This window comes from Phalangium opilio, unplaced genomic scaffold, assembly GCF_054372755.1.
Source record: "Phalangium opilio isolate 3A_F unplaced genomic scaffold, DU_Popi_V2 ptg000025l_1, whole genome shotgun sequence".
Lineage (NCBI taxonomy): Eukaryota > Metazoa > Arthropoda > Arachnida > Opiliones > Phalangiidae > Phalangium > Phalangium opilio.
In genome coordinates this window covers 3,990,111-4,014,437 of record NW_028324156.1, presented here as the reverse complement: position 1 = coordinate 4,014,437, position 24,327 = coordinate 3,990,111, and the positions used below count along the sequence as shown (strand labels likewise).

Sequence of the window (24,327 nt, the reverse complement as noted above, 5' to 3'; positions counted from 1 at the left end):
ATTCCTATATTATCCTATAATTTCAACACGATATGGTTTTTATAGCCTACTCAAAATTGAAAACTAAGAACACTATTAAACAAACCCCAATGAAGGTGATGAACCAATTCCTTAATAAACCGTGAAACAAATAAGTTAATTGTCATGACCTATGTGATAATTTTATCACTGATAGATTTTTCCTGATAGTGATATTTTTTATTTGCAATAATAATATGGTTCCTACAAAATTGATATATGGATATCAATTTCTCTATAAAACATTCTTCCTATCCTTCATTTCTCATCAATTTCTTTCTAATTTTTACACCAATTTCCTCCTATATTTTCCAATATTTCAAAGATAAAATTTCCTATATTTCCTTTCAGCATGCGTTATTTACTGTCAATTCCCAGTATTCTTTATATTCTCTATGTTTAGATCAAAATTAGGGATATTCTGGCCACCCTTGAATGCAAGCTACGAAACAAAGCTCGCAAACATTGGGATAAACAAGTGTCCGTCCTCTCAGAGTTACTGTTCCTATAGTTGTTCCCTGGATAACGTTGCCAAGTTTTTCATCGCGACTATTCAAATCCGGCTAGATTAAAGGGATGTCTTGACTAATTATCTAGGATGGTAGCTAGACAAAAGGCGCCAAACCACTCATTTCATTAAAGTCCCAATCCTCAATCAGGGCTATTTATTTTCGTCTTTCGCGTCACCCCGTACAACTTCTGTTTTATTTTGTAGCTGTTTTAAACTAAATTTTATTGAGATAAAAATCTTAATCGTTCGCCAAAAAAGTGTTGTTGCTTTTAAGTTTACAAGCCCCTGTTAATTAATGCGGCTTCGCAATTTGTTGAAGGTTAGAAGTCACTCCCACCAGACTCGAAAGGGTGCTCCGTCCACAGTCTGCCAGTGAAAAAAGGCTTTTTAAGAAATTGTAGTCTTGTAGACATTCATTAGCGCGTAGTTTTGAAAATTACAGATATTTATCGCAGTTCTTTTTTTCTATCGTTTATTACCGTAGTGAAATTTGAATCAAAAACTATGGTATTTAGATGTTTAAAAGGTTATGAAAAGTAAATTAAACTTAATTATTTATGAAATGTTTAAAACAGCTCAGGGAAAACGCGGGGAAAGTTGAAATTGATAAAATATTTTCAAGGAATTTTTAAAATTATCAAACATTGTCAGGGAATTTTAAAATTGATGAAAAATTGTTAGGGAATTTTAAAATTGATGAAAAATTGTTAGGGAATTTTAAAATTGATGAAAAATTGTTGGGGATTATAAAAGTTGTGTCGAATTCGGGGAATTGGATTTTAATCTGAAAAGATTCGTGGATTTGCAAAATTAACAAACTTTGAATGTTGCCCTAAAAAGTCGGGGAAAGTCCCTTGTGGAAAATCACTCGAAATAGATTATAGACTATGGAAAAGTTTGGTAATTCGAATCGAAAAATATTGTATTAAATATCGAAGTTGATTATGATCATGCCAATCATAACCCATCCATAATCTTTCAAAAACCACAACATACAATTTCAATACCGGTTAGCTTTGATTTATACTACTTATGCAAATTTGACAGTCGTGATCCATGACCATTTCCTATAATCATAAGTCTACGAGATATGTTCCATAAGTATGACACTACCTATAGTTCGTAATGCTACTGAGAGACTTACAGCAGAACGACAAGCGAGAATTGGGTACTACATTCGGTTAGTTTTGCAGTCCATCTAGTTCCTATTTAGTCTGTACTAAGCTCAAATTTGGCAGCGCCAAAAACCAGGCCTCCCTCCCTTTACCTCGAATCTATGACCTACCTCATTCACTTCATGACAAGCTCCAGTTTGTAACCAGTGACAAACTTATTGCAACATATCTTATGCTGTAACTCAGACTCGGGGAAATAAAACCACCCCTTTTCAATCAAATGCGTAATGTATCGAGTATATTTAGCATCAAAAGTTCTTTAACCGAGTTCACGTGCAAGTTTATCCCCTTCATTTTGATTTTAGAGTCATGATTCTTTTTTCAAAGTAGGCGTAAATAAGTCTCTAGTCTTCCGAAAGTCTGTGGTGTGTGTTTTATAATGGAGCAACCACCCACTTAAAGAAGTTTTTTCGTTTAAATTTTTCTTATGGGTAACTCGCTTGCTTTCAAGTTCATTACCATGTTCGAAAACACGTTTCTAATTTATCATATGCTTAGACAAATTATGTTCCGTAGGGAAGTTCTGTTATTATGAATTTTTTCTAGCCTCGTCGTATGATGTACATGGTTTGTTTTTTTTTTTAATTATTGGTCTGACAAAAACCGTACTGTGCTGAAAGAAATAAATCTGCGAATTTTGTGAAGTTTAATATTTTCGTGGACCCGTTTTAAAATATTAAAGGAATGGTCTACCCTAGAAGTTTTTATTTTTTATTGGAAAGATCATATAAAAATATGGATATTTAAAATTGAAACCACGTATTTATCCACAATATTAAGGAAGATATGAGCATGTAACGTAATACACTGGCCCCTTCGCGTTAGGCCATACTGTGAGGTGCCTTTCTGTATTTTCAAAAATTTCGCCAATTTCCTAGTCTAAAATCTTATTGGCTCTTGCTCACCCTCTGTTGGCCAATAATATAACTTTAAAAAGAGTGAGACGATCCAGACAACGAAATTTAAGGGAACGTTTCTAGCAGCAGACTACGTGTAAAACGAGCTATCTTATTGGCGGAGTGTATGAGCCAATCATCGCTTGGCCTAACACGTCACACAACATACAGAGAAGCTTCATTACAGGGGTCAATGGCGGCGCCCATATAAGTTAATTAATGGTATTTAATTGAAAAGTTGGAATCCTAATTAAAAAATAAAACCCGGATCTTTGCACTTACGCTACTTATAAATATATCAAGGAGAAAAAAAGTAGGCTTGTCTATTCCTTTAATGGTCTTTTACCTGAAATATCTGTGAAAGAAACATTGAAATTTCAGTTAAATAACCCTGTTTAAATCGTGGAATTTTTAGTGAAATTTCAGTGAAATAACCCTGTTTAAATTTTTGGTGATATATCTGTGGAAAAAACCTTTACATTTTTGGTGATGTATCTGTGAAAAAATCCTTTACATTTTTGGTGATATATCTGTGAAAAAATCCTTTAAATTTTTGGCGATACATCTGTGGAAAAAACCTTTAAATTTTTGGCGATATATCTGTGGAAAAAACCTTTAAATTTTTGGCGATATATCCGTGGAAAAAACTTTTAAATTTTTGGCGATATATCTGTGGAAAAAACTTAAATTTTTGGCGATATATCTGTGGAAAAAACTTAAATTTTTGGCGATATATCTGTGGAAAAAACCTTTAAATTTTTGGCGATATATCTGTGGAAAAAACCTTTAAATTTTTGGCGATATATCTGTGGAAAAAACCTTTAAATTTTTGGCGATATATCTGTGGAAAAAACCTTTAAATGTTTGGCGATATATCTGTGGAAAAAACCTTTAAATGTTTGGCGATATATCTGTGGAAAAAACCTTTAAATTTTTGGCGATATATCTGTGGAAAAAACCTTTAAATTTTTGGCGATATATCTGTGGAAAAAACTGGGAAAATTTTGAGTGAAATAACTGTGTTAAAACATTGAAATATTTTGTCAAATATCTGTGAAAGAACCTGGAAATACCAGCGAAATAAGTTTTTATCTAAAAGTTTGAATTGTCGTCCCTATGATACGTTTATTTTTCTAATTTAAAACATACCGGTATGCCCGTCGTCTTCATCATTATTCTCCGCTCGGTGGTTGGTTGAGTGGCTTTAAAAAATAGGATCACTAATTGCGATCGCCGTTACGATGATGAGAGACCTTTCAAATATCAAGGGTGGGAATATGTCCAGAAGCTATAAGTCAAAGTACAGCCCATCTTTATCCTTCATTTCTTCCTTGTCTATGCCTTTTATTTCTTACGTAATAAAGACGCCTACTGTTCCCAAGAAAAAAGAAAATATCGTTTTTCCACTTCCGGTTTCTAGCGCAATCGCTGACGTTAATATTAATATATTTGTGAATTATATTTTAGTTTCCAAAAATCTTTATTGGGAAATTAAGGAAATATTATTTTTAGCGTTTTCTTTGGTTGAAGGAGTATTGATGTTGTTGACATGATTTTTACTTAATTTAAATTTCAAAGCACGTGCGCCCGGTGTTGTTTCTCGCGCCAAAAGTCTCAACTACGTTTTTAGTGCATTTCTTAAACCAGAGATGGCCAACACGCGACCCGCGGGCCATACGCAACCACCGAACCTAATTGTTTGGATTTTGTTGCTTCATCCATTTTATATACAGGGTGTTTTTGAAAGGTCCATCAATAATGAAGGGACGTGTTTATTGGAACATTTTGAGTCGAAAATGTTCTATGACTATTTTCCGTCCGAGCCACTGTTTTCAAGTTGGAATTGGAGTAATTTACGTATGACCCCTTAAATTTAATTAGAAAATTGAAATAGAACAGTAATTTAATTAAGGGATCATCCCTAAAACATTCAAAGCATAACTCAAAAACAGTGGCTGGGACGGTAAAATGTCATAGAACATTTTCGACTCAAAATAGCCCAATAAACACGCTACTTCATTATTGATGGACTTTTCAGAAACACCCTGTATATACCCGTTTCCCCCCTATTTGGCTGTTTTGTGCAATCAGATTTAAATATACAAGTGGTTATGCACTTAATTTCTGCGCTATTAATTTTAAATTTGAAACTCTGGGCCCGCGACATTTTTTATAATTTTCGAATTTGGCCCTTTAGCCGAAAAAGGTTGGCTACCCCTTGTCTAAAACTCTCCATTATTATATCTTAGATCAATTCATGGTCTGAAAAACATTTTGTATTTGAAAAAAAATAAATACTTAACGCGTCCTTTTTGGCTTGGCTTTTTCCACTTCAGTAACAAATCTAGAACGAACATTCTTATTGGAAACGTAATAAATTTTCTTTGGAAATATTGAGGAGACGATGTAGATTTGACCATAAGTTCATAAGATATGTTCCTTCCATAAGTTTGTCACTGGTTACAAACTGGAGATTGTCATGAAGTGAATGACGTAGGTCGTAGATTCGGGGTAAAACGAAGACGCCTGGTTTTGGCGCTGTCAAAGGCTTAGTAATGCAGACTAAATAGGACCTAGATGGAAGTCCTGCAAAACTAATTAACCGAGTGTATTCAATTCTCGTTTATCGTTCTGCTAGAACTAGCTCGAGTTGTAAGTCTCTCAGTAGCATTACGAACTTGTATAGGTAGTGTCATACTTATGGTAGAAACATATCACTTATAAACTTATGGTTTGACCAAGCGCAGTTTGCAATCTTTTTATATAAAGTTTTAAGCGGATTATTACGCAATGTTCCAAAACTTTGAAAGTTGTTCTTGAACCTTAGTTTGTAATCTTAAACAACACTCACGATTTTTTCATACCGATTAGAAAATCTTTTTTAAAAAATAATCTTTATAAAAAAACGTATTGAAGTTCACGATTCTTTTAAATTCCAAAAAGCTAAATCTCTCGACTTTTTCAAGACAGTGCATGGGTTAGGGTTAGGATAAAGAAATTTCCATACAAAAATGGACGCCGTTAAAATTTCTCCTATTTTTCTTCTATACCTCAGCTAGTCACGAATAATAATAAAGTGGAAAAAAGAAAAAAAAATTCTGAAAATATTCCTTTTTTCTCTCTCTCTTTTTTAAGCTTTCGAAAGTATTTCTTTGAATAAATTATGGAAAATATGTAGGCGAGGTTACCTCACTAGCTATCTATATAAAAAAGAGAGAGCGAGCGACGACTGATGGTTCTTTCCAGTCATGTCTTCAACCATTTATTTTATCTAAGCTTGGAAAACCTGTCAGTAAAATAAACATTGACTGACTTTCAGTCGAGTTTATGAGTTTATATTTATATATATTTTTAAAGTAGCGTCTGTGACCTAAGCTGACCTCATTTGCTTTGCATTTACCAAGTATTCTGTTTGGAAATAATTTTTGTTTCATTTTTCATTGATTCGGAAATTTCGGATACAGAAGTATTTGGAAGTAAAAAATTTAAGTTATAAACCCGCCCGAAAGACAATGATTTCTAATTTAATTAAGGGGTCATCCGTAAAACATTATTGATCATAACTTGTTTAGGGGGTTTTCCTTTGTGACAAAATGTTATAGAAGCAGAAGGTGATAATGGAAGAAGTATCACACTCTGTATTATCTTAATACTTAAGTTATGTAACATGATTCTTCCCAGGTTCTCCCTCTCATCAAATTGGTAACTATCGCACCGTGCTAGGGTGACTTCTATAACTGTTTGATGGTACTAAATCCAGGTAGCAATCAACCCACAAACTTACCTCGTCTTGACGTGGGAAAAAGTCCTTGCACAAGCCCAATTTGCCAAATATTTGAGCGTTACCTAATAGAGTAATGATGAAGGAACTATTTATCTTGCGTATGTGATTCGGTTTAGTAACCTTGCTATAATTAACGTTGCTCCTGATGTTGGGAAGAATTATGTTTCAACTACCCCACTCGCTTTGTGGTGGTACACTTCTCTCGAAGAGAAGTATTATTTACTTCTGATAGAAGTTACATTTTCGACTCAAAATTGATTTCCCATAGAACCATCCCACTGTACTTCGGTCCTTTAGTAAACCTCCCTTTTCGCAATTGTAACACCCTGTATATATCCATAATTTAGCAAAAATTAAGTATAAATAAGCTTTTTTTTTTTCGCGCCACTTATAGAACCAAGTTACCAAAAATCCAATTTTCTGGAATATCCGTTATTATAAAAGTGAAAGACAATGACCACCACCACCGTATCCTGTTTCTTCTTAGGTTCTTTTGGGGGTGGGGGGTGATTTCCGTTTGTTGCTGTAACTCCACCCATGAGCATAGTTCCGTCATAACAAGCTCACTTATTGTAGTGAAAAGACACTGAATTTATCATTATATCCTGAGGACTCTCTCTCTCTCTCTCTCTCTCTCTCTCTCTCTCTCTCTCTCTCTCTCTCTCTCTCTCTCTCTCTCTCTCTCTCTCTCTCTCTCTCTCTCTCTCTCTCTCTCTCTCTCTCTCTCTCTTTCTCCCACTGTCTGTCTCTCTCTCCTCTCTCTCTCTTTGGTAGACCTACTAGACCAAGGAAGAGTGGTTTGGTTGTTACCCGGAGTAATGCGTGGTCGATCATGTTATACCGTCTCTAACTACCCACCGCTCAGTGTCTGAATATTTCAGTTTCCATTCCTTCCGAGGGGCTAACCACTCTTAAAGTCCCTGTACACCCATTACGCGTAATCAATTTATCACTGTCAAATGCAGGCTAACGTGTAATCATTTTAGCACTGTCAGAGGCAGGCTAACGTAATAGTTTTTGTGCAGTCAAAGGCACAGCCGTGTACACCGATTACGCTAAGTGGTTAGCACCTCTATTTATTCCCTTATTATAAGGGGAACTACGCGTGTTAACAGAAGCCTGTCATTCGCAGTTGTTATACAGGGTTCATACAAACCTGGAAAAATCAGGGAAATAAATAGTTGACAAAAACCTCAGAGAAATTTAGAATTTTTAGTAAAATTCAGGGAAATTTGTGTCAAACAGTGGCCGAGTAATTAAGCAAAATGTTCATAAACATACCCTCCGTAGTGTTAACATTACACTAAACTTTGGAGGCTCATAACACTGGTTCTACTAGAGATATAAGGATGTCCTTTGAGTATGTTATAGTCCAATTTATCCCCCATCCAACCATACTAAAAACGTAGGACTACGACAAACAGGGACCAAGTAATTAAGTAAAATCATAAGTTTATAAGATATGTTCCATAAGTGTGTCATTCCTTAATGAGAGCTTGTCATGAAGTGACGTAGGTGAAACGTCATAGAATCTCGTAAAGTGACGCCTAGTGAGGCGCTGTCAAAGGCTTAGTACAGACTAAAGAGGAGTATGGACTGCAAAACCGAGTGTAGTCAATTCTCACGTCGTTCTTGAACTAGCTCTCATTAAGCCTCTAACATTACGAAGTATGGGTAGTGACATACTTATGGAACATATCTTATAAACTTATGGTAAAATGTTCATAAACATACCCATAGGATTAATATTACACTAAACTTTGGAGGCTCATAACTGTGGTTATATTAGAGATACAGGGATGTCCTTTGATTATCTAATAGTCATATTTGCACCCCCCCCCCTACTTCGTTAACATTTGCTCCATAGGATACTCCATATACGAGAAAAACACAGAAAATTCAGGGAAGTATATGGGGAAAAACCTGGAAATCTCAGGGAAATTTGTTTTTCAAAAGTTGTATGAACCCTATTATAGTAGTGTCTTCAATGGCTGTGCTACCCATGTAGGATTTCACGTAAATCTAGAAAATCTGCAGTTGTTGACTAAAAGTTAAACTAAATTAGGGAAAAGGATAAAAATCAGTTTTTTTTTTCTCCAAAAAGTTGTACGAACCCTGCTTGAGACGCCGGGTATTTTCTGCGAAGCGTTATTTACTTTGTTTTTGTTGCTGTTTATTATACTTGTAAAGTGACAAACATGACTATTGTAAGCGGTAGTTTATTATATGGGAATTACCAGAAGCGTCGGAGTTCATAAACTTCTGGTCGTATTTTCGGAAATTTCTTAATTGAAGGTAGTTCAATTACTTCATATTATGAACTTCTATTGTATTAACAATAGTAGATATAAAAGATCAACGCTCAGAAGTACTTTTATGGGGGTTCGACCGTTCTAGACAAAAGTTAATCTTTCCTCTCCCCTTTCACCCATTTCCCCCAGTACCCTCTTTTGAGGGTGCGCTGATCGTAGACACTGTCATTAAAATGACGTTTTATTTCCATTTGATCCCATTATAGTGTGTGTAGAGTTGTAGACACAACTTGTAGCTCGATCCTTTTGTCATTGTGTAGAACTGACATTAATGTGTGTTGGCTTGGTGTTGGGTATACCTTTGAATCTAGTTGAATACAAAGATTTATTTGAAAGTGTGCTCTAAAATTGGTTAGAGAAATTTTATCCCAACCAACGTTTCTTAATTTTAACTGCGCATGCGCTTCAGGGTTGCCACTTCAGTAATTTGTTATTAGAGCGTCGCTTGTGTGTATACGGGTTTGGAACTGAATCGAACGGAACTACTTAATCATTTTAATCTGTTGTAGATAACGGTTAAATTGCACACGTCACAAATGACCGGCAACACTTGTCTTCACTACTATCTGTTGTTGTTTTTGAAATCGTCTTATTCTTTTTTTTATCATGAATGCCTAGTTTTTTTATATTAAAAAGAGATTTCGATTCAAAAAATGTCAAGTTGAGCTTTTAATCCATTTAAATATTAGTCGTGATTTAATTATGAAACTGTTGCCAGCGCTGTTAATTTCGGTAAGGGAATATGTGTGTTTAATTCATTGTAATAATCTTATAGAAGTATTATTTAATAGTGAAAAGTAATTTTCGGTTTTCGAGAATTTAAAGTGACTTTTTAGAATGGTATTTCTAACTTATTCTAATTAGAATATTAATTTTAAAATATTCTAGACGCTAGATTTCGATCGAGACGGCTTGACAAAAATGAAGAAATCTGTTAAAGATATCTTCAATAGCGGCAATGGTACTTATTTAATTTTTTTAAAATTAAATTAAGACGTGTTAGGGTTTTTATTGAAAAAGATCCGATTTTAAGAAAAATGTAAAAAAAGCCCCCTTTCATTGCAGCCCACGTTGACAATGAAATGTGTTTGTCTAAAGCGTTGGAAAAATTAGGTGCCAACGCTTTAAGCAAAGATCAAGAAAATGATATAGGTGGGTGTGAAATAAACAGTCATTCTTATAAATAAATTTACTGGGGTTTGTTATTAATTTAATTATATTTTATTTATTTAAATAATGTAAAATAAATATAGGCGCCGCGTTCATAAAATTTTCTGTTGTTACCAAAGAATTATCCGCATTAATGAAAACATTGGTATGAATTGTTTGTTTATTTGTGCTTAGTTAAAGATATACTTCGGGTTAGAATTATTTTTGTTTTTTAATCGAAAGAGCGCATTTATATAATGAATATCTCAATTGGAACCATGTTTCTATCTGCAGTATTAAAGATGATACGAGCAATTTTTTTCCTTAATCTACACTACGCCTTAGGCTTTCCCACAAAGCACTGGGGATTACCCCTATTGGACGACTAGACCACCTGACGGATTCGTCCAATAGGGAGCTAACAACTGGCTAGGGTGAAGAGATATAATGATATCACGCAGCCCCTCTCTGGTTGGCATTTTTGTGCGTAGAATACTGTTTCCAACCGTTAGGGGGGGATGAAACTCAAGTAAGAGATAGAAGGGTGTGACGTTTCAGGGTCAGAACTGTTAGCTCCCTATAGGGTGCTTCATTATGTAAATACGCCTTTCGATTTAAAAGGAAAAGAAAATAATACTGGCCCGGATTATCCCTTTAATTGTGATGGACGCAAACCGATTTGATATCGGTTCGTGGTTGTTTTACCGATCTATCGGTTAAAAATCGTGTGATAATCGGTCCAAATTGGTTAATCGGTTGATATCGGTTAATATTCGGTCTATATCGGTTATTAATAAGTCCAAATCGGTTTCATCGGGATAAATAATCGGTTAGCTCGCTTCGCCGAGTTAAAAATATCGGTATCGGTTCCAGTAAAACTACGATATCGGTATCGATATCCGGCCATCACTTCTTCGCCTTTTTATAAATTGAAAGTTTTATGTAAATTCAACCCGCGATATGTTTTTAGATGCAAAATTTAAACAACATAATAATGTTCCCACTTGATAACTTGCTCAAAGGCGACTTAAGAGGAGTAAAAGGAGTAAGTTTAATTAGATTAATTAGTAATTAAATGCCTTTGAGTTGCTACAAACCGGATATATATTTTTTTATTACCCCCCCATTCAGGATTTAAAAAGACCTTTCGATAAAGCGTGGCGAGATTACGAAACTAAAATGTAATTTTGGTTTTTTTTTTATTAATAATGTATTAATTTCTTTTTTTGCTGTTAATGCGAGACTAATTTTAAATAATTTATATAAATAAATAAAAAAAAGGACAAAAATTGAAAAAGAAAAGAAACAGCAGGCGAAAGAAGCCGGTTTTATACGAACTGAAATTTCACCCGCTGAGGTAAATTAATTCTAGATTGATTTACCGTCGCGTCTGGATGTCTATTTGTTTTAGCAGGAATACATACAGATAATTGGAATTATTGTGCTCCTTATATTTATCTCCCATGTTCGTTTCTACGCGTGGTTTGTGGGTATATCGGGCTTGAGAACTTTCTATCGTCTTTCTGTCATTTCATTGGTTGGTAGTAACGCGAGTTCCTAGGCTGCGCGCGCAAGGTGCGATATAGATTATTCTAGAGGTAAAATTCTACATACATTATGATTAGTCTACTAGCTCTTTACACAAAATGTGCTAAGATGCGTTGAATGAAAATGCAGGGATGTAGCACAATTATTCCTAGTAGCCGTATGCATTCCTGGGGAATTTTAGGGATAATTAAAAATAAATTCTACGTGGTTTTTAGATTGCGGATGAAATGGATAAAGAAAGAAAAGTTTTTCAACTTCAAATGTGTGAAGTACGTCTCCGAAATTATTTTAATTAATTTAAGAGGAATTAATTTTAAATTAAATTTTTTCTCGTCTCTCCATTCTAACTAGTATTTAATAAAAGTTAACGAAATCAAAACCAAGAAAGGTGTCGAGCTTTTACAGCATTTAGTCGAATATTATCACGCTCAAAATAAGTAATGAATGAATCAATGAATCAATCAATCTTTTCAACTCTTTTGCGGTTTAATCAATTCTTTCACCAACCTTAGCTATTTCCAAGATGGTTTAAAAACTATCGAACACTTTAATGGTTACATCAGCGAATTGGCTTCCAATCTTCAAAGAATTCGACAAAAACAAGACGAAGAAAGGAAGAAACTTCTAGAGCTCAGGAATACTCTAAGAAATTCACCTTCTTTAGACGTGCGAGAGGTTAATTTTTTGCCTATATTTTATTTATTGTAACTAATAATCATTCGTTACGTTCGTCTTCCTATAATAACCCCCCCCCCCCCAATTTCTTCGTAACTCCCAAAACTAAAATGAATGCTTAAATTAAACTGAATTAAGGGGTTAACAACTGAATTATGTTCCCCCTTTTTCCTCCTACGCCGCTAACCCAAGTACTTGAACCATGAAAAATGTTTTTACTTGTTGTACCGCTACCTGACTTATACCACCACCACCTAACACGCTTGGTTAATTTTTTTAAAAATTTCTAGCTGACAAATTACGCATAAAAAAATTATTGAAAAATCAAAATTTTTATTTTAGAATTTTTTTTTTTTTTTGCTATAAGGAATTTATTTTATTATTATTTTTTTTAATATCCGTAAAGTTGTAAATATTTGAATGCCGATTGTTTATTTCTTGTTTACGGTTTTTATAGTCGAATAATCTACAGTCAGTTTACAACTTGCATCAATTGCAAGGCAATAAACATTACGGCTACAATAAAATAGGATATTTGCTCAAAAAATCCGATGGTAAAATGAGAAAAGTTTGGCAAAAACGGAGATGCGAAATTAGAGATGGTTATCTTTTTATATGGCATTCCGACGTACGTTTTTTATGTATAATTTTCAGGGTTCATACAAACCTGGAAAAGCCTGGGGAAATATATGGGAGCAAACGTGGAAAACTCGGGGAACTATGTGGGGGGAAAACCCGGGGAAATATATGGGGGGGAAAAACCCTTGAAAACTCGGTTTTCCAAAAGCTGTATGAACCCTGATTTTAATATTGGGAAAATATATATATTTATTGATATTTGCTATATTATTTCATTAGGAAACCAAACAACCCACCAAATTAAACTTATTAACGTGCCAAGTGAAAGTAAACAATTAAATATAAATAATCGTAAATAACTATTTAATTAATTAACGCGAGTAATTAATTATTTTACAGACAATACCTGATGAGAAAAGGTGTTTTGATTTAATATCGTGTAAGCAAACTTAAATTAGATATCGTCACCTCGCGTATACTTCTTATAGATAGCTTAATTGATCTTGATTGTATAATTAAAATTAATAGACAATCGCACTTATCATTTTCAAACGGATGATGAAAACGAATTAGAAGCGTGGATGGCCGTTTTAATTAACTGTAAAGAAGGAGCTCTTAGAAAAGCGTTTGACGATTCTGGTTTGGTTGGCGGAGGCAAAATTAACCATAGTTTATTAGAATTGCAACAAGGTATTATTCAGCAAATTCAAAAAATGCCTGGCAATGATAGGTGCTGCGATTGCAGTTCCACTAAAGGTTAATACAGCGTTTGGGGTTCAATTGTTAATTAGTGTTTTATATTCTTTAAAACCCTTGTTGTTGATGTTAATAGATCCTACATGGCTCTCTACAAATTTTGGTATTTTAACTTGTATCGAGTGTTCAGGGGTCCATAGAGACTTGGGAGTTCATATTTCAAGGATACAATCCTTGACGTTGGACAATATAGGAACTTCGCAATTACTGGTACGGTTTTTGGCGGATGAAAATGTTGAATTGAATTGAATGAACTAAGTACTTGAGTCCCTTTTATAGCTGGCCCGAGTCACGAGTAACGTTGGTTTTAATGAAATTATGGAAGCGACTGTTACAGTCGCCCGAAAACCAACTCCGAGCAGTACAATGTACGTAATCTAATTCACACACACTCTTATCGTCACGTAATTCACACACACTCTATCGTTCGTCACGTAATTCACACACACTCTATCGTTCCTCACGTAATTCACACACACTCTATCGTTCCTCACGTAATTCACACACACTCTATCGTTCCTCACGTAATTCACACACACACTATCGTTTGTCACGTAATTCACACACACACTATCGTTTGTCACGTAATTCACACACACTCTATCGTTTGTCACGTAATTCACACACACTCTATCGTTTGTCACGTAATTCACACACACTCTATCGTTTGTCACGTAATTCACACACACACTATCGTTTGTCACGTAATTCACACACACTCTATCGTTTGTCACGTAATTCACACACACTCTATCGTTTGTCACGTAATTCACACACACTCTATCGTTTGTCACGTAATTCACACACACTCTATCGTTTGTCACGTAATTCACACACACTCTATCGTTTGTCACGTAATTCACACACACTCTATCGTTTGTCACGTAATTCACACACACTCTATCGTTTGTCACGTAATTCACACACACTCTATCGTTCCTCACGTAATTCACACACACTCTATCGTTCCTCACGTAATTCACACACACTCTATCGTTCCTCACGTAATTCACACACACTCTATCGTTCCTCACGTAATTCACACACACTCTATCGTTCCTCACGTAATTCACACACACTCTATCGTTCCTCACGTAATTCACACACACACTCTATCGTTCCTCACGTAATTCACACACACACACTATCGTTCCTCACGTAATTCACACACACACACTATCGTTCCTCACGTAATTCACACACACACTCTATCGTTCCTCACGTAATTCACACACACACACTATCGTTCCTCACGTAATTCACACACACACACTATCGTTCCTCACGTAATTCACACACACTCTATCGTTTGTCACGTAATTCACACACACTCTATCGTTTGTCACGTAATTCACACACACTCTATCGTTTGTCACGTAATTCACACACACTCTATCGTTCCTCGCGTAATTCACACACACTCTATCGTTCCTCGCGTAATTCACACACACTCTATCGTTCCTCGCGTAATTCACACACACTCTATCGTTCCTCGCGTAATTCACACACACTCTATCGTTCCTCGCGTAATTCACACACACTCTATCGTTCCTCGCGTAATTCACACACACTCTATCGTTCCTCGCGTAATTCACACACACGCTATCGTTCCTCGCGTAATTCACACACACGCTATCGTTCCTCACGTAATTCACACACACACTATCGTTCCTCACGTAATTCACACACTCTTATCGTCGCGTTTTCTTTGTATTTCTACCAAAAGGGAAGAGAGGTACGAGTTTATCAGAGCCAAATACGTCGAAAGGAGGTTTTGTAAGAAGTCTAGTCTGGATTCGGCCGTTGTTTTACGTTCATTAGACGCCGCAGTCAGGTCAAGGCAAATATTTGCCTTACTACAAGCGTTCGTCGATGATGCCGATTTAACAGCCATTTTACCTAATAGCGTAAGACTAGACTAAAATTTTTCAATTCGTAAACTTAAAGGTAAGTAATATTGAGATTCAATCAACTTTCTCAGGCAAATGGTGAAACTAGTCTACACGTGGCGTGCGTTCAAGAGGATGGCTCCACGTTACATATTGTGGATTTTCTAGTTCAGAACAGGTAATTTATTTATTTATCGTAGGCCAACGGTTTTTGCTTGTGAATATTACGTCCGAGGGGCCGGCCACTCGGTGTAATCGGTGTACACGGCTGTGCATTTGACTGTGCTAAAGTGATTACGCGTAACCTTTAGCCCCGCCCTTGATAGTACGAAAATGATTATACGTAATCCATAATCGGCGTCTGAAAGTTATTAGCCCCTCGATTACGCCTATAACTTTTCCTCTTTGTTTCTTTTTCGTTAACAGTCGAAGTTTGGATAAACAAACTAAAGGCGGTAACACCGCGCTTCACATTTGCGCCATGCACAACAAAACTGAATGCATGAAGTTACTACTTAGAAGCGGCGCTAATCCCCAAATAGAAAATGTTGATGGAAAGACGCCCTTAGATATTGCCAGAGAAAATGGGAATCACATATGCGTTGAATTGGTAAGCCTTTTATTATTTATTTGTTTCCTTCTTTCCATAAGTAACGCAACGTCATAAGTTTATAAGATATGTTCCTACCGAAGTATGACACTACCTATTCGTAATGCTACTGAGAGACTTACAGCTCAAGCTAGTTCGAGGGAGAACGACAAGCGATAATTGAAGTACTACACTCGGATAGTTAATTAGTTTTGCAGGACTTCCATCTAGGTCCTATTTAGTCTGCATTACTAAGCCTACCGCGAATCTATGACCTACTTTAATCACTTCATGAAAAGCTCCAGTTTGTAACCAGTCCACAAACTTATATGGAACATATCTTATAAACTTATGGTAACGTTACGTAGGCGTCTGAACTAAATTTGTTTACAGCTCGAACACGCTCTTCAAAATAAGAAAGCGTTGTTTGAAAACGTCAATATGGATTGGCGTCTCTCTCAAGAAGATGGACTAACTGATTTTAGCGATGATGAGACAACAGATGACAGAGTAAGAAATTAAAATCATGGACGTGTTGGTCAAGGGGGGGGGGGGTCGCGTTCATTCTCAGTTCATTTGTTCATTCGCAGTTCATATTTTAATTAATGTTTTTAATTATTAGCTACGCTTTATGTCGTGAACGTCTTTGTGTGTGTTGTCGTGTTTATGTCGTTTGAGTGAGATCATTTAGATTGTAGAACATTTTAAGGGTGTTTAAAACTGCGGTGATCTTAAGTTTTTTGTTTTTGTGTTCTTGGGGGCTGCGCGGACCCTGCGGTACGTGTCCCTTTAGTTTTTGTCTCGTTTCAGTCTTCGTGGGTTTACACCAGTTACAAACAAGCGGTGAATGGCACATCTTCACGACCTTTGTCTCGTATACGGAAGTTTTCCCTCTCGTCTCTCGAACCGAGAGATAATGAAGACCATCTTTTAGCTCCCGGGGTAACAAATAAAAAAAAAACACTAATCATCATAATGAAACAAATTAAATTGATTGGGGTTAACAATTCAATCAATCAGGGTTTTAATAGGAAAGGGTTCCGAAATGTTTTTTGGGTGGATGGTTTTTATTTTTTTTGGGTTTTTACTTTTTTACACGCATGATTGGTAATAACTGTATTTATTTTATTTTGTGGTGTTTTTTTTATATCCCTGCACTGCTTTGTATCGGGATTTTTTAAGAAGTTAATTAACCCGAAGTTTAATGTAATTAATAGTAAGTGAAGCGCGGGTCACGTGGTTCCCCTACAAGTTTACTCCAGTTTTGGCTTGGCAAGTTGGTGAAGGTTAGTGGGCGGGATATGTGAACTTGTAGGGGAACCACGTACGTGACCCGCGCTTTGCTTTGGGTTTAAGATCTTAGTTGATAACTTCAGGTTCATTTGCTTCATACATACCAACCTAAATCACAATCATCTCGGAATACCTTAATTATATATTAGTTTTACTTACTTTAGTTTAATTTTATAATTTATAATCATAAAGCGGATAATTACGGCACTAATTAGTATCCCCGCATTGTTTGTTGTTACCTCCTTTTCATTATTATATAGGTAGAACGGGAATACATACAGATAATAGGAATCATCGTGTCCTCTTATATGTCCCATGTATAATTTCTATGCGCGGTTTGAGGGCGGGGCTTGAGAATTTAGTATCGCGTCACGCCTCATAATTCTGATGGAGTCTCTATAACTGTAGTTTTATTGGTTGGGTAGCAACGCGAGGTCCTAGGCGCGCGGGAACAAGGTGCAACGCGCAGCGAGATAGATTATAAATTCGCGAGGTAAAATTCGTCATACATAATGATTAGTCTAGCTCTTCCCACAGAATCCGCCTATAGTCTGCTACTACGAACTTTCTCGTGACGTCAAACACTCTTATCTCCTATCTCTTACCTCGATTTTGGCGACCATATTTGAAGTCGTCAGCTCAGGCAATACAATTTAGACTACCTATATTGACGTCACGTCCCCGTAACTCCTCCCCTCTCAGTACCACTCTATATACGTTGAGATATAATGTTTCCTATTAGCTGTATGTATTCCTGGGTAGATCGAAGTATATCTCTTAGGAAGCGCTATTATGATCGCTAATTTTTTAAGTTGCACCTCAATTCGTGACTATATCATCTAGACCAAAAGAAAACTCTTCTCTCTTTATCCTTAGAACCAAACTAGCACCGCTGATAGACGAACTAGATCACGCCCTTCTAGTGTTGTAGGCAATGAATCGCCGACAGGGCGTTCCAGCTCGGTCAGCGATGTCCTAAAGCACAGTCCTCAATCAACTCCCAGACCTATGCCACCTCCACCTCCTCAAAATAAGAAACCTATCGGTACAGAACTCTTTTCTTCTTGTTCTTTATTTTTTTCTTTTCTTAACTCAAACAATACATTTATGTCCCTGAGAACAAAGTGTATATAAAAACCATATAATCCCAAATTTCGGCAGTAGTAGTTCCCGGTTTGAATTCACACGGTAGTATGAAGAAAAGGGTGGCGCCACCGCCACCCGCAGTCAGTCAGACAAACGGAACAAATGGTTCCCAAGGACATTCGAGGACGCCCTCTGACCCGGGACTTTCACCGGCAACTTCGGGTCATATTCATCGTAGAAATCATTCCACGGATCTAGTCAGCTCCTCGACGGGTGTCAACGCTAATATGGTAGGAATTATGAGTAGTTCCAGTTCGAGTTCCGAAGGTGGAACTCCCGTTTCACGAGCGCACAGCTTAAGTCAACCTCACGCCGAAATGAATGGTAGCTTACTAAGAAGTCAAGTGCCACCACACGGAGTGCCTTTGGCTGGAGCAAAATTAGTGCTTCCCAAACCTGTAGAGTTCCCAGTTCTTAAAAGGTAACGAAACGTGGCTCTCTCTATTATATTTAGTTTAGGTTGAGGTCTACTGGTAATTGGGACTCAGTTTTGTAATTAAGAAGTTGAAACTTAAATACTTTAGTGTGTCTGACAGAAATTCCCAATCAACTTACGGGACCCTACAGAGACCAAAAGTTCCACCACCTCCTACACCTTCAGGTACTTTCGATATTATTCGTCACGTCTATTTCTTGAATTGTCCCCCAGTCCTTTTTGAGCCATGTTCGTTTTTACTCCGTGTGGTTATGTATTTAATAACCAACAGAGTTAAGAGCTGATAACCAACCAGTTAGTTAGTGTTATGCACGCGAAATGTCAGTGGGCGCGATTTCATTATCAATCGTGAAAGTGACAGCTCATAGGGGAAATGAAGAATTTCGCATTGTTTGCTAGTCTCCTTTGAGTATATAGAGTAATTTCTTTCCCATATATGGCAACGTCATAACCCTCTATCTCTTACCTTAGTGATATCCCCCCGCTCCCCTTCCCTTCCGGGGGCAAATAGTATTCTCTAGTACAAAGTTGCCCCTAACGTAGGGGATACACAGTTCACTCCCCCTCTCAACCGAAATTACTCTATAGAATAGTGTCGGTAGAGAGGGGAGTAGATGGTGTATCCCTCCCTCTAGGCGCGCTTTTGTAAGAGGGGATACTGTACGCGCCTGGTAGGGGGGATGACACTAAGAGATAGAATAATGTCAGTTCTACGTATGCAAACGTCATACCCTTCTATCTCTTAGCTAAGTGTCATCCCCCATACCAGGCGCGTACAGTATCCCCTCTTACAAAAGCGCGCCTAGAGGGAGGGATACACAGTCTACTCCCCCCTCTACCGACACTGCTCTATGGTATGACGTTTGCATAGTAGAACTGACATTACTCTATATATTGTCCCTGACACGCCAGTTTTAACCTGGACTTCAGAACCAGTTTTTCGTTTACACATTCTTGTATCGAAAGCCTTCACTCAGTGGGGGCTATTAGACACGTTAGGGTTGTTTTCGAACTTCCATAGACATCGGTAACCCCTTCAATTGACCACTAAGGTGATGGATTTAGTTGATTGGCGAAGTAAATTCTGAAATTTGTTACTGCAAGGGTTTATTTATGATTGCGTTGATTTTTTTAACGATATATGGAAAGAGAAAAAATGTACGCTCACTAGAAGTAACACCTTATAGTGTCGTGGTCACTGACTCACTGTACTGCGCGAGTATTGTATTGGGTAGGCATTTCTCTCAAGTTTATGTGGCATTCTTGGTAACTTAATTAATAGTGTATGCGAGCCACGGTATCGCCTTAGATCGTTGTTGGGTCACTGCTGTACAAGCTTAGCACATTGAAAACCACACGGAGTACTGTAAAATGATATTTGCCCTAGCTTGTCTTTTCGTGTCAACAAACAGCACACTTACACGCTTATTGTTTAATTGTACTATAATTAAGTTAACCCGCGCTATACCAAGAAGTTATATCTAGTATCTCAGAGAGAAGGTATAAATTCGCCAGATTTCCAGCTTTATCTCCAGTCCAAACGTATAGTAGGTCCGGAGTCAATCCCCGTCACTAAATAACAACCAGCATCTCATTGGTTCTTGAAAACTCACGTCAGCGCGACGACGCGAGTGACGAAAATTACAGTCATATTTTCCGACTGGGGAGAGGCTGCGAGATAGCCCGGCGCCTCCTTTTACGTCCCCCCTTGTATTTTGAAAGGGGGACTGGGACTATGGCCTGGCGCGAATACAAAGGCATCTTATACCTTCTCTCTGAGATACTGATATAACTTCTTGGCTATACCTACCTCGAAGACTGAAAATATAAACATGGCTCTATTTAACAGTGGGAATATTTCAAGTTATAGAAGTTTCTAGTTTTCGTATTCGTTTAACCCATGGGTGACAGTTGTTTTTGTTGTTGTTAACAATTATGTGTACTGTCAATGTTTTTTCAGTACATAATACGCCAAAAACTCAAAGAATGAGTAATGGTCAATCGACTGAGAGTCTAGTTTCGATTACCTCAGACTGCGAAAGTGTACAGTCACAAATTCCAGTTCCTCCACCGAGAAAAGTGATTATCTCATTAGGCTCTTTTTAATTAAAATTTTTAGTAGCTTAATTTTGTCCACTCACACGCTTGCTTAAAAATTCCACACGTTAATTTGTTTGTTGTTTTCTTGTCACTGTAACAATGTAATTGCGCACTCAATCCTTAATGAAATGCTTAAATAATTAATTAATACCTTAATTACTTATTTGAAAATATAAAAAAAAACAACAATAGCAAACATTTTTTTTTCCCCCCTTTTCTTGTTTGTGTTTATTTTTCCCAACAATTTAGAGACACGATAGTTTAAAACCTCGTCGATGTCGAGCTCTCTACGATTGCGATGCCGATCGAGAAGACGAACTTTCATTTAAAGAAGGCGAAGTTATAACTATCTTAAGCGAGATTACCGATGACGATGATTGGATGGAAGGAATTATTGAGGGACAGCCTGAAAGAAGAGGCGTCTTTCCCTCTAGTTTCGTTCATGTCTTAAAAGATTAGAGAAGATGGCGTCGTCGTCGTTAATTAATTAAGATTATTGTCTGTAATTATTTCTTCGTTTCTGGAATCTCTCTCGGGCTCGCTACAGTTGACTAAACTAAATTAATATTAGCGAAGAAAGTTGAAAGTTCATTTGTTTAGAGATCTGTTTTTTAGAGTTTAGAACTCTTTCATTTTATAGTTTGCGAATTTTTTCAAAGAGCAAATTTAATATAGCCAACTTGTGATACGAAAAAGAAAGAATTTTTTTAAAAAAAAACAACAAAAAATTACCTAATATTATTACTATTACTTAGAGAGTGACTGAAAATTTTTGCGAGAAAAAATGGTGCTTTTTCTATTGACTTTATTGATATATTTTTAATTTTTTTCTTTCTGTTTGAGGGTGTTTTCGGTTTAATCTTATTTCTTTAGAGAACTACAGCTCAAAAAATTAATAAAAAGGTGCGCTACAGTTTCTTTTATCGTAGTGGCCGGCAGTAAGTGTCAGGTATGATACTACTGACTGATTGTTATGTCACTTGTTATTTTACGGACGGTGCGTTTGAATTTGCTTCAATTTTTTTTCTTCAAACTATATTTAAATATAATATTTCTGGCAGGGATTTATTCTTATTATTATATCTTGCGATTTTTCTCTAAGCTTTAATTTTTTTTGTAGAGTTTTTCAGAACAATAGCTTAATTAGTTTTGAATTAGCGTAGCTTATTCCTGATCAGCGCCACCTAGCTATAGCGGTGACTTTGAGAACTACTGTAATCGGAAAGCCAATCAAATGTCGCTAAAATCTGGTGACTCTCGGGGTCTTACCAAAAATGACGTCACCAGATTTTAGCAACATCTGGTTGGCTTGCCGATTACAGTAGTTCTCAAAGTCGCCGCTATGGGTAGGTGGCGCTGATCAGGAATAAGCTACGCTAATTCATAGCAAAGAGTTTTAGTTTTTGTCGAACAATAACAATATCTTAGTTTAAATTCTTAGAAAATTGAGTTTTTCATCGAACAAATTTAATATTTAATGCTCGGAAAGTTTAAGTTAATTAAATAATCCCCTCTTGAAATTAAATTTATTTTCTCGCCGTTCTACGTTTTCTTTAGTAGTAGGCCAAGCTTAAGTATTTCATAGTACATGCAGTATTTCTTCAATTTTCCCCCTAAAAAGCCAATTAGGTTTAGGTTATTGCGAGTAAATCTTAATTAGTAATGCATGTTTTATTTCATTATTTCCCCTTATATTTTAATTTTACCAATAATAAGCTAGTCAATTTTTTTAACGAGGATATGAACAAATAAATAGTAAGCCTATAAAGCGACGTGGTATGTTTGATTAAGAAATATCAAATTTTTCGCGCTAAACGCAAAGAAAGGAAAAAATATTTGAAACAAACAAATACAAAACACAATCCTCCTGTGATCATTACACTAATATTTAAATATTATATAACTTTAATTGAAAGTTATATAATTTAGGAGATAGAACGACGAACAACTTTTATTAAAGTCTAGTAAAAATTTAAAGAAAAATAACCCGTAAAAGTTTTCATGTTGAAGTATGTTACGCCGGCTTACGAAGAAGACCGTACGTTTGTATAAAAAACACATTTTTTTAAAAAAAAAAACAACTGAAAAACAGATAATATTGAGGCTTGTAAACGCATTTATTAAAAAAAAAAATTAAATTCAAATATAGGGTAATGGCAGCCCTCTGCATTCGACTGTATTAAGCTCTATGGGGAAATAACATGGGGTGCCATTAGTCTATAGTTCAGGCTTTCGTATATATAAGAATGGACTAAAATTGTAGGCATATTTAAAAATATTCGTATAAAATAAATTTCCGGGACACGAAACGTTTTAAGGATATATAAATAAACAGTAGCCCAATTTTTTACTACTAGTCTTTTTATTGAAAGGAGATTTAATTAATTAATTTACCATTAACGAGATAGTTAATTATAATACACATTTCCAGTAAATTTAAATTAAACAACACTGCATTTCCCCCCCCCGTTTGAATTGAATTGAATTGAATTAAATTAAATGTACAGGGTTTTTAACAGCATAATAAGAAAAAAAGAAAAACAACATGTTCAACGGGTAATATAATATTTCACGGACTAAAACAAACACTTATTTTCCCCGCCGCCGCATTCCTCCTCCGTTAGTTTTAGTTTTTATTTTAATAAATCTTAGTAATACTCATAGTACCTGCATTGTAAATAAACATAACGGTAGATCATTCCAAAAAAAAAGAAGAAAATTAATAAGCATTTTCAATCCCAATTCCCCTTTGCCTTGTAAATATTTTGAGATTAAAATTAATACCAATACCACAGTATACGCGGATTGATTATGCAAAATAATAACAATTTGGATAATTTAAACATAAAACAAACAAACACGCCAGCGTAATTTTATTATATACATATAGATTAAAAGAAAACGTTTCTGTGATGTCTTCCAATATTTCCATTTTTTCAAAAAAGAAAACATTGAAATTTTACGTCTCTATGTGTAACTCTGCATTTCCTACTGAATTACTGAATTTAAAATAAAATTCCGTAGTTTTTTTTACCCTAAAATGAGCAAAACCTATCCGCGTAACGTTAAAATAAATTTAATTGATTGTAAAATAACGATGAAAGGATAATAATTAATTAATTATGTAATATGTCAAATACTAACTTAGAAAAAAGTTTGACTCAATGTTATATTGGTTTATTTCCCCCTTTTTCAATAACCAATAATGTGTCAATTCTTTGCATTTTCCAAAATATGTTGTAAAAAAAAAAGTGAAGAAATTTTAATATTATTATTATTATTAGAAAAAAAAACTAAATTTTGTTTCTTTAATGATGACTTAAGGTCAAAAGCAAGGTGTGACTGTTTTAAAGGAACAAAATTGGGTCTGTTAACTGACAAAAAAAATGTTTATTATTAATACAAATAATAATTTCCACTACTCTAGAGAAATTTTGTACCAGAAAATTAAAACTAACATGGTATAATATA

At 35.7% G+C, this 24,327-nt stretch overlaps 1 protein-coding gene across 1 annotated transcript in view; it reads left to right on the top strand.

Moving 5' to 3' along the window:
• The window catches only part of Asap (ArfGAP domain of ASAP), a 26,958-nt gene extending 2,631 nt beyond the window's left edge, over positions 1-24,327 (top strand). The window contains exons 2-26 of the mRNA XM_089869323.1: positions 9,585-9,657; positions 9,762-9,848; positions 9,950-10,011; positions 10,816-10,890; positions 10,977-11,026; positions 11,127-11,202; positions 11,609-11,662; positions 11,745-11,830; positions 11,906-12,068; positions 12,526-12,696; positions 12,927-12,974; positions 13,047-13,086; positions 13,176-13,403; positions 13,480-13,613; positions 13,683-13,771; positions 15,130-15,310; positions 15,385-15,470; positions 15,719-15,902; positions 16,275-16,391; positions 16,692-16,823; positions 18,051-18,219; positions 18,336-18,741; positions 18,845-18,921; positions 20,717-20,835; positions 21,106-24,327. Of these exons, the coding sequence (XP_089725449.1) occupies positions 9,585-9,657; positions 9,762-9,848; positions 9,950-10,011; positions 10,816-10,890; positions 10,977-11,026; positions 11,127-11,202; positions 11,609-11,662; positions 11,745-11,830; positions 11,906-12,068; positions 12,526-12,696; positions 12,927-12,974; positions 13,047-13,086; positions 13,176-13,403; positions 13,480-13,613; positions 13,683-13,771; positions 15,130-15,310; positions 15,385-15,470; positions 15,719-15,902; positions 16,275-16,391; positions 16,692-16,823; positions 18,051-18,219; positions 18,336-18,741; positions 18,845-18,921; positions 20,717-20,835; positions 21,106-21,315 (3,117 nt within the window). The 3' untranslated portion in view covers positions 21,316-24,327. The remainder of the gene's footprint in view (positions 1-9,584; positions 9,658-9,761; positions 9,849-9,949; positions 10,012-10,815; positions 10,891-10,976; positions 11,027-11,126; positions 11,203-11,608; positions 11,663-11,744; positions 11,831-11,905; positions 12,069-12,525; positions 12,697-12,926; positions 12,975-13,046; positions 13,087-13,175; positions 13,404-13,479; positions 13,614-13,682; positions 13,772-15,129; positions 15,311-15,384; positions 15,471-15,718; positions 15,903-16,274; positions 16,392-16,691; positions 16,824-18,050; positions 18,220-18,335; positions 18,742-18,844; positions 18,922-20,716; positions 20,836-21,105) is intronic.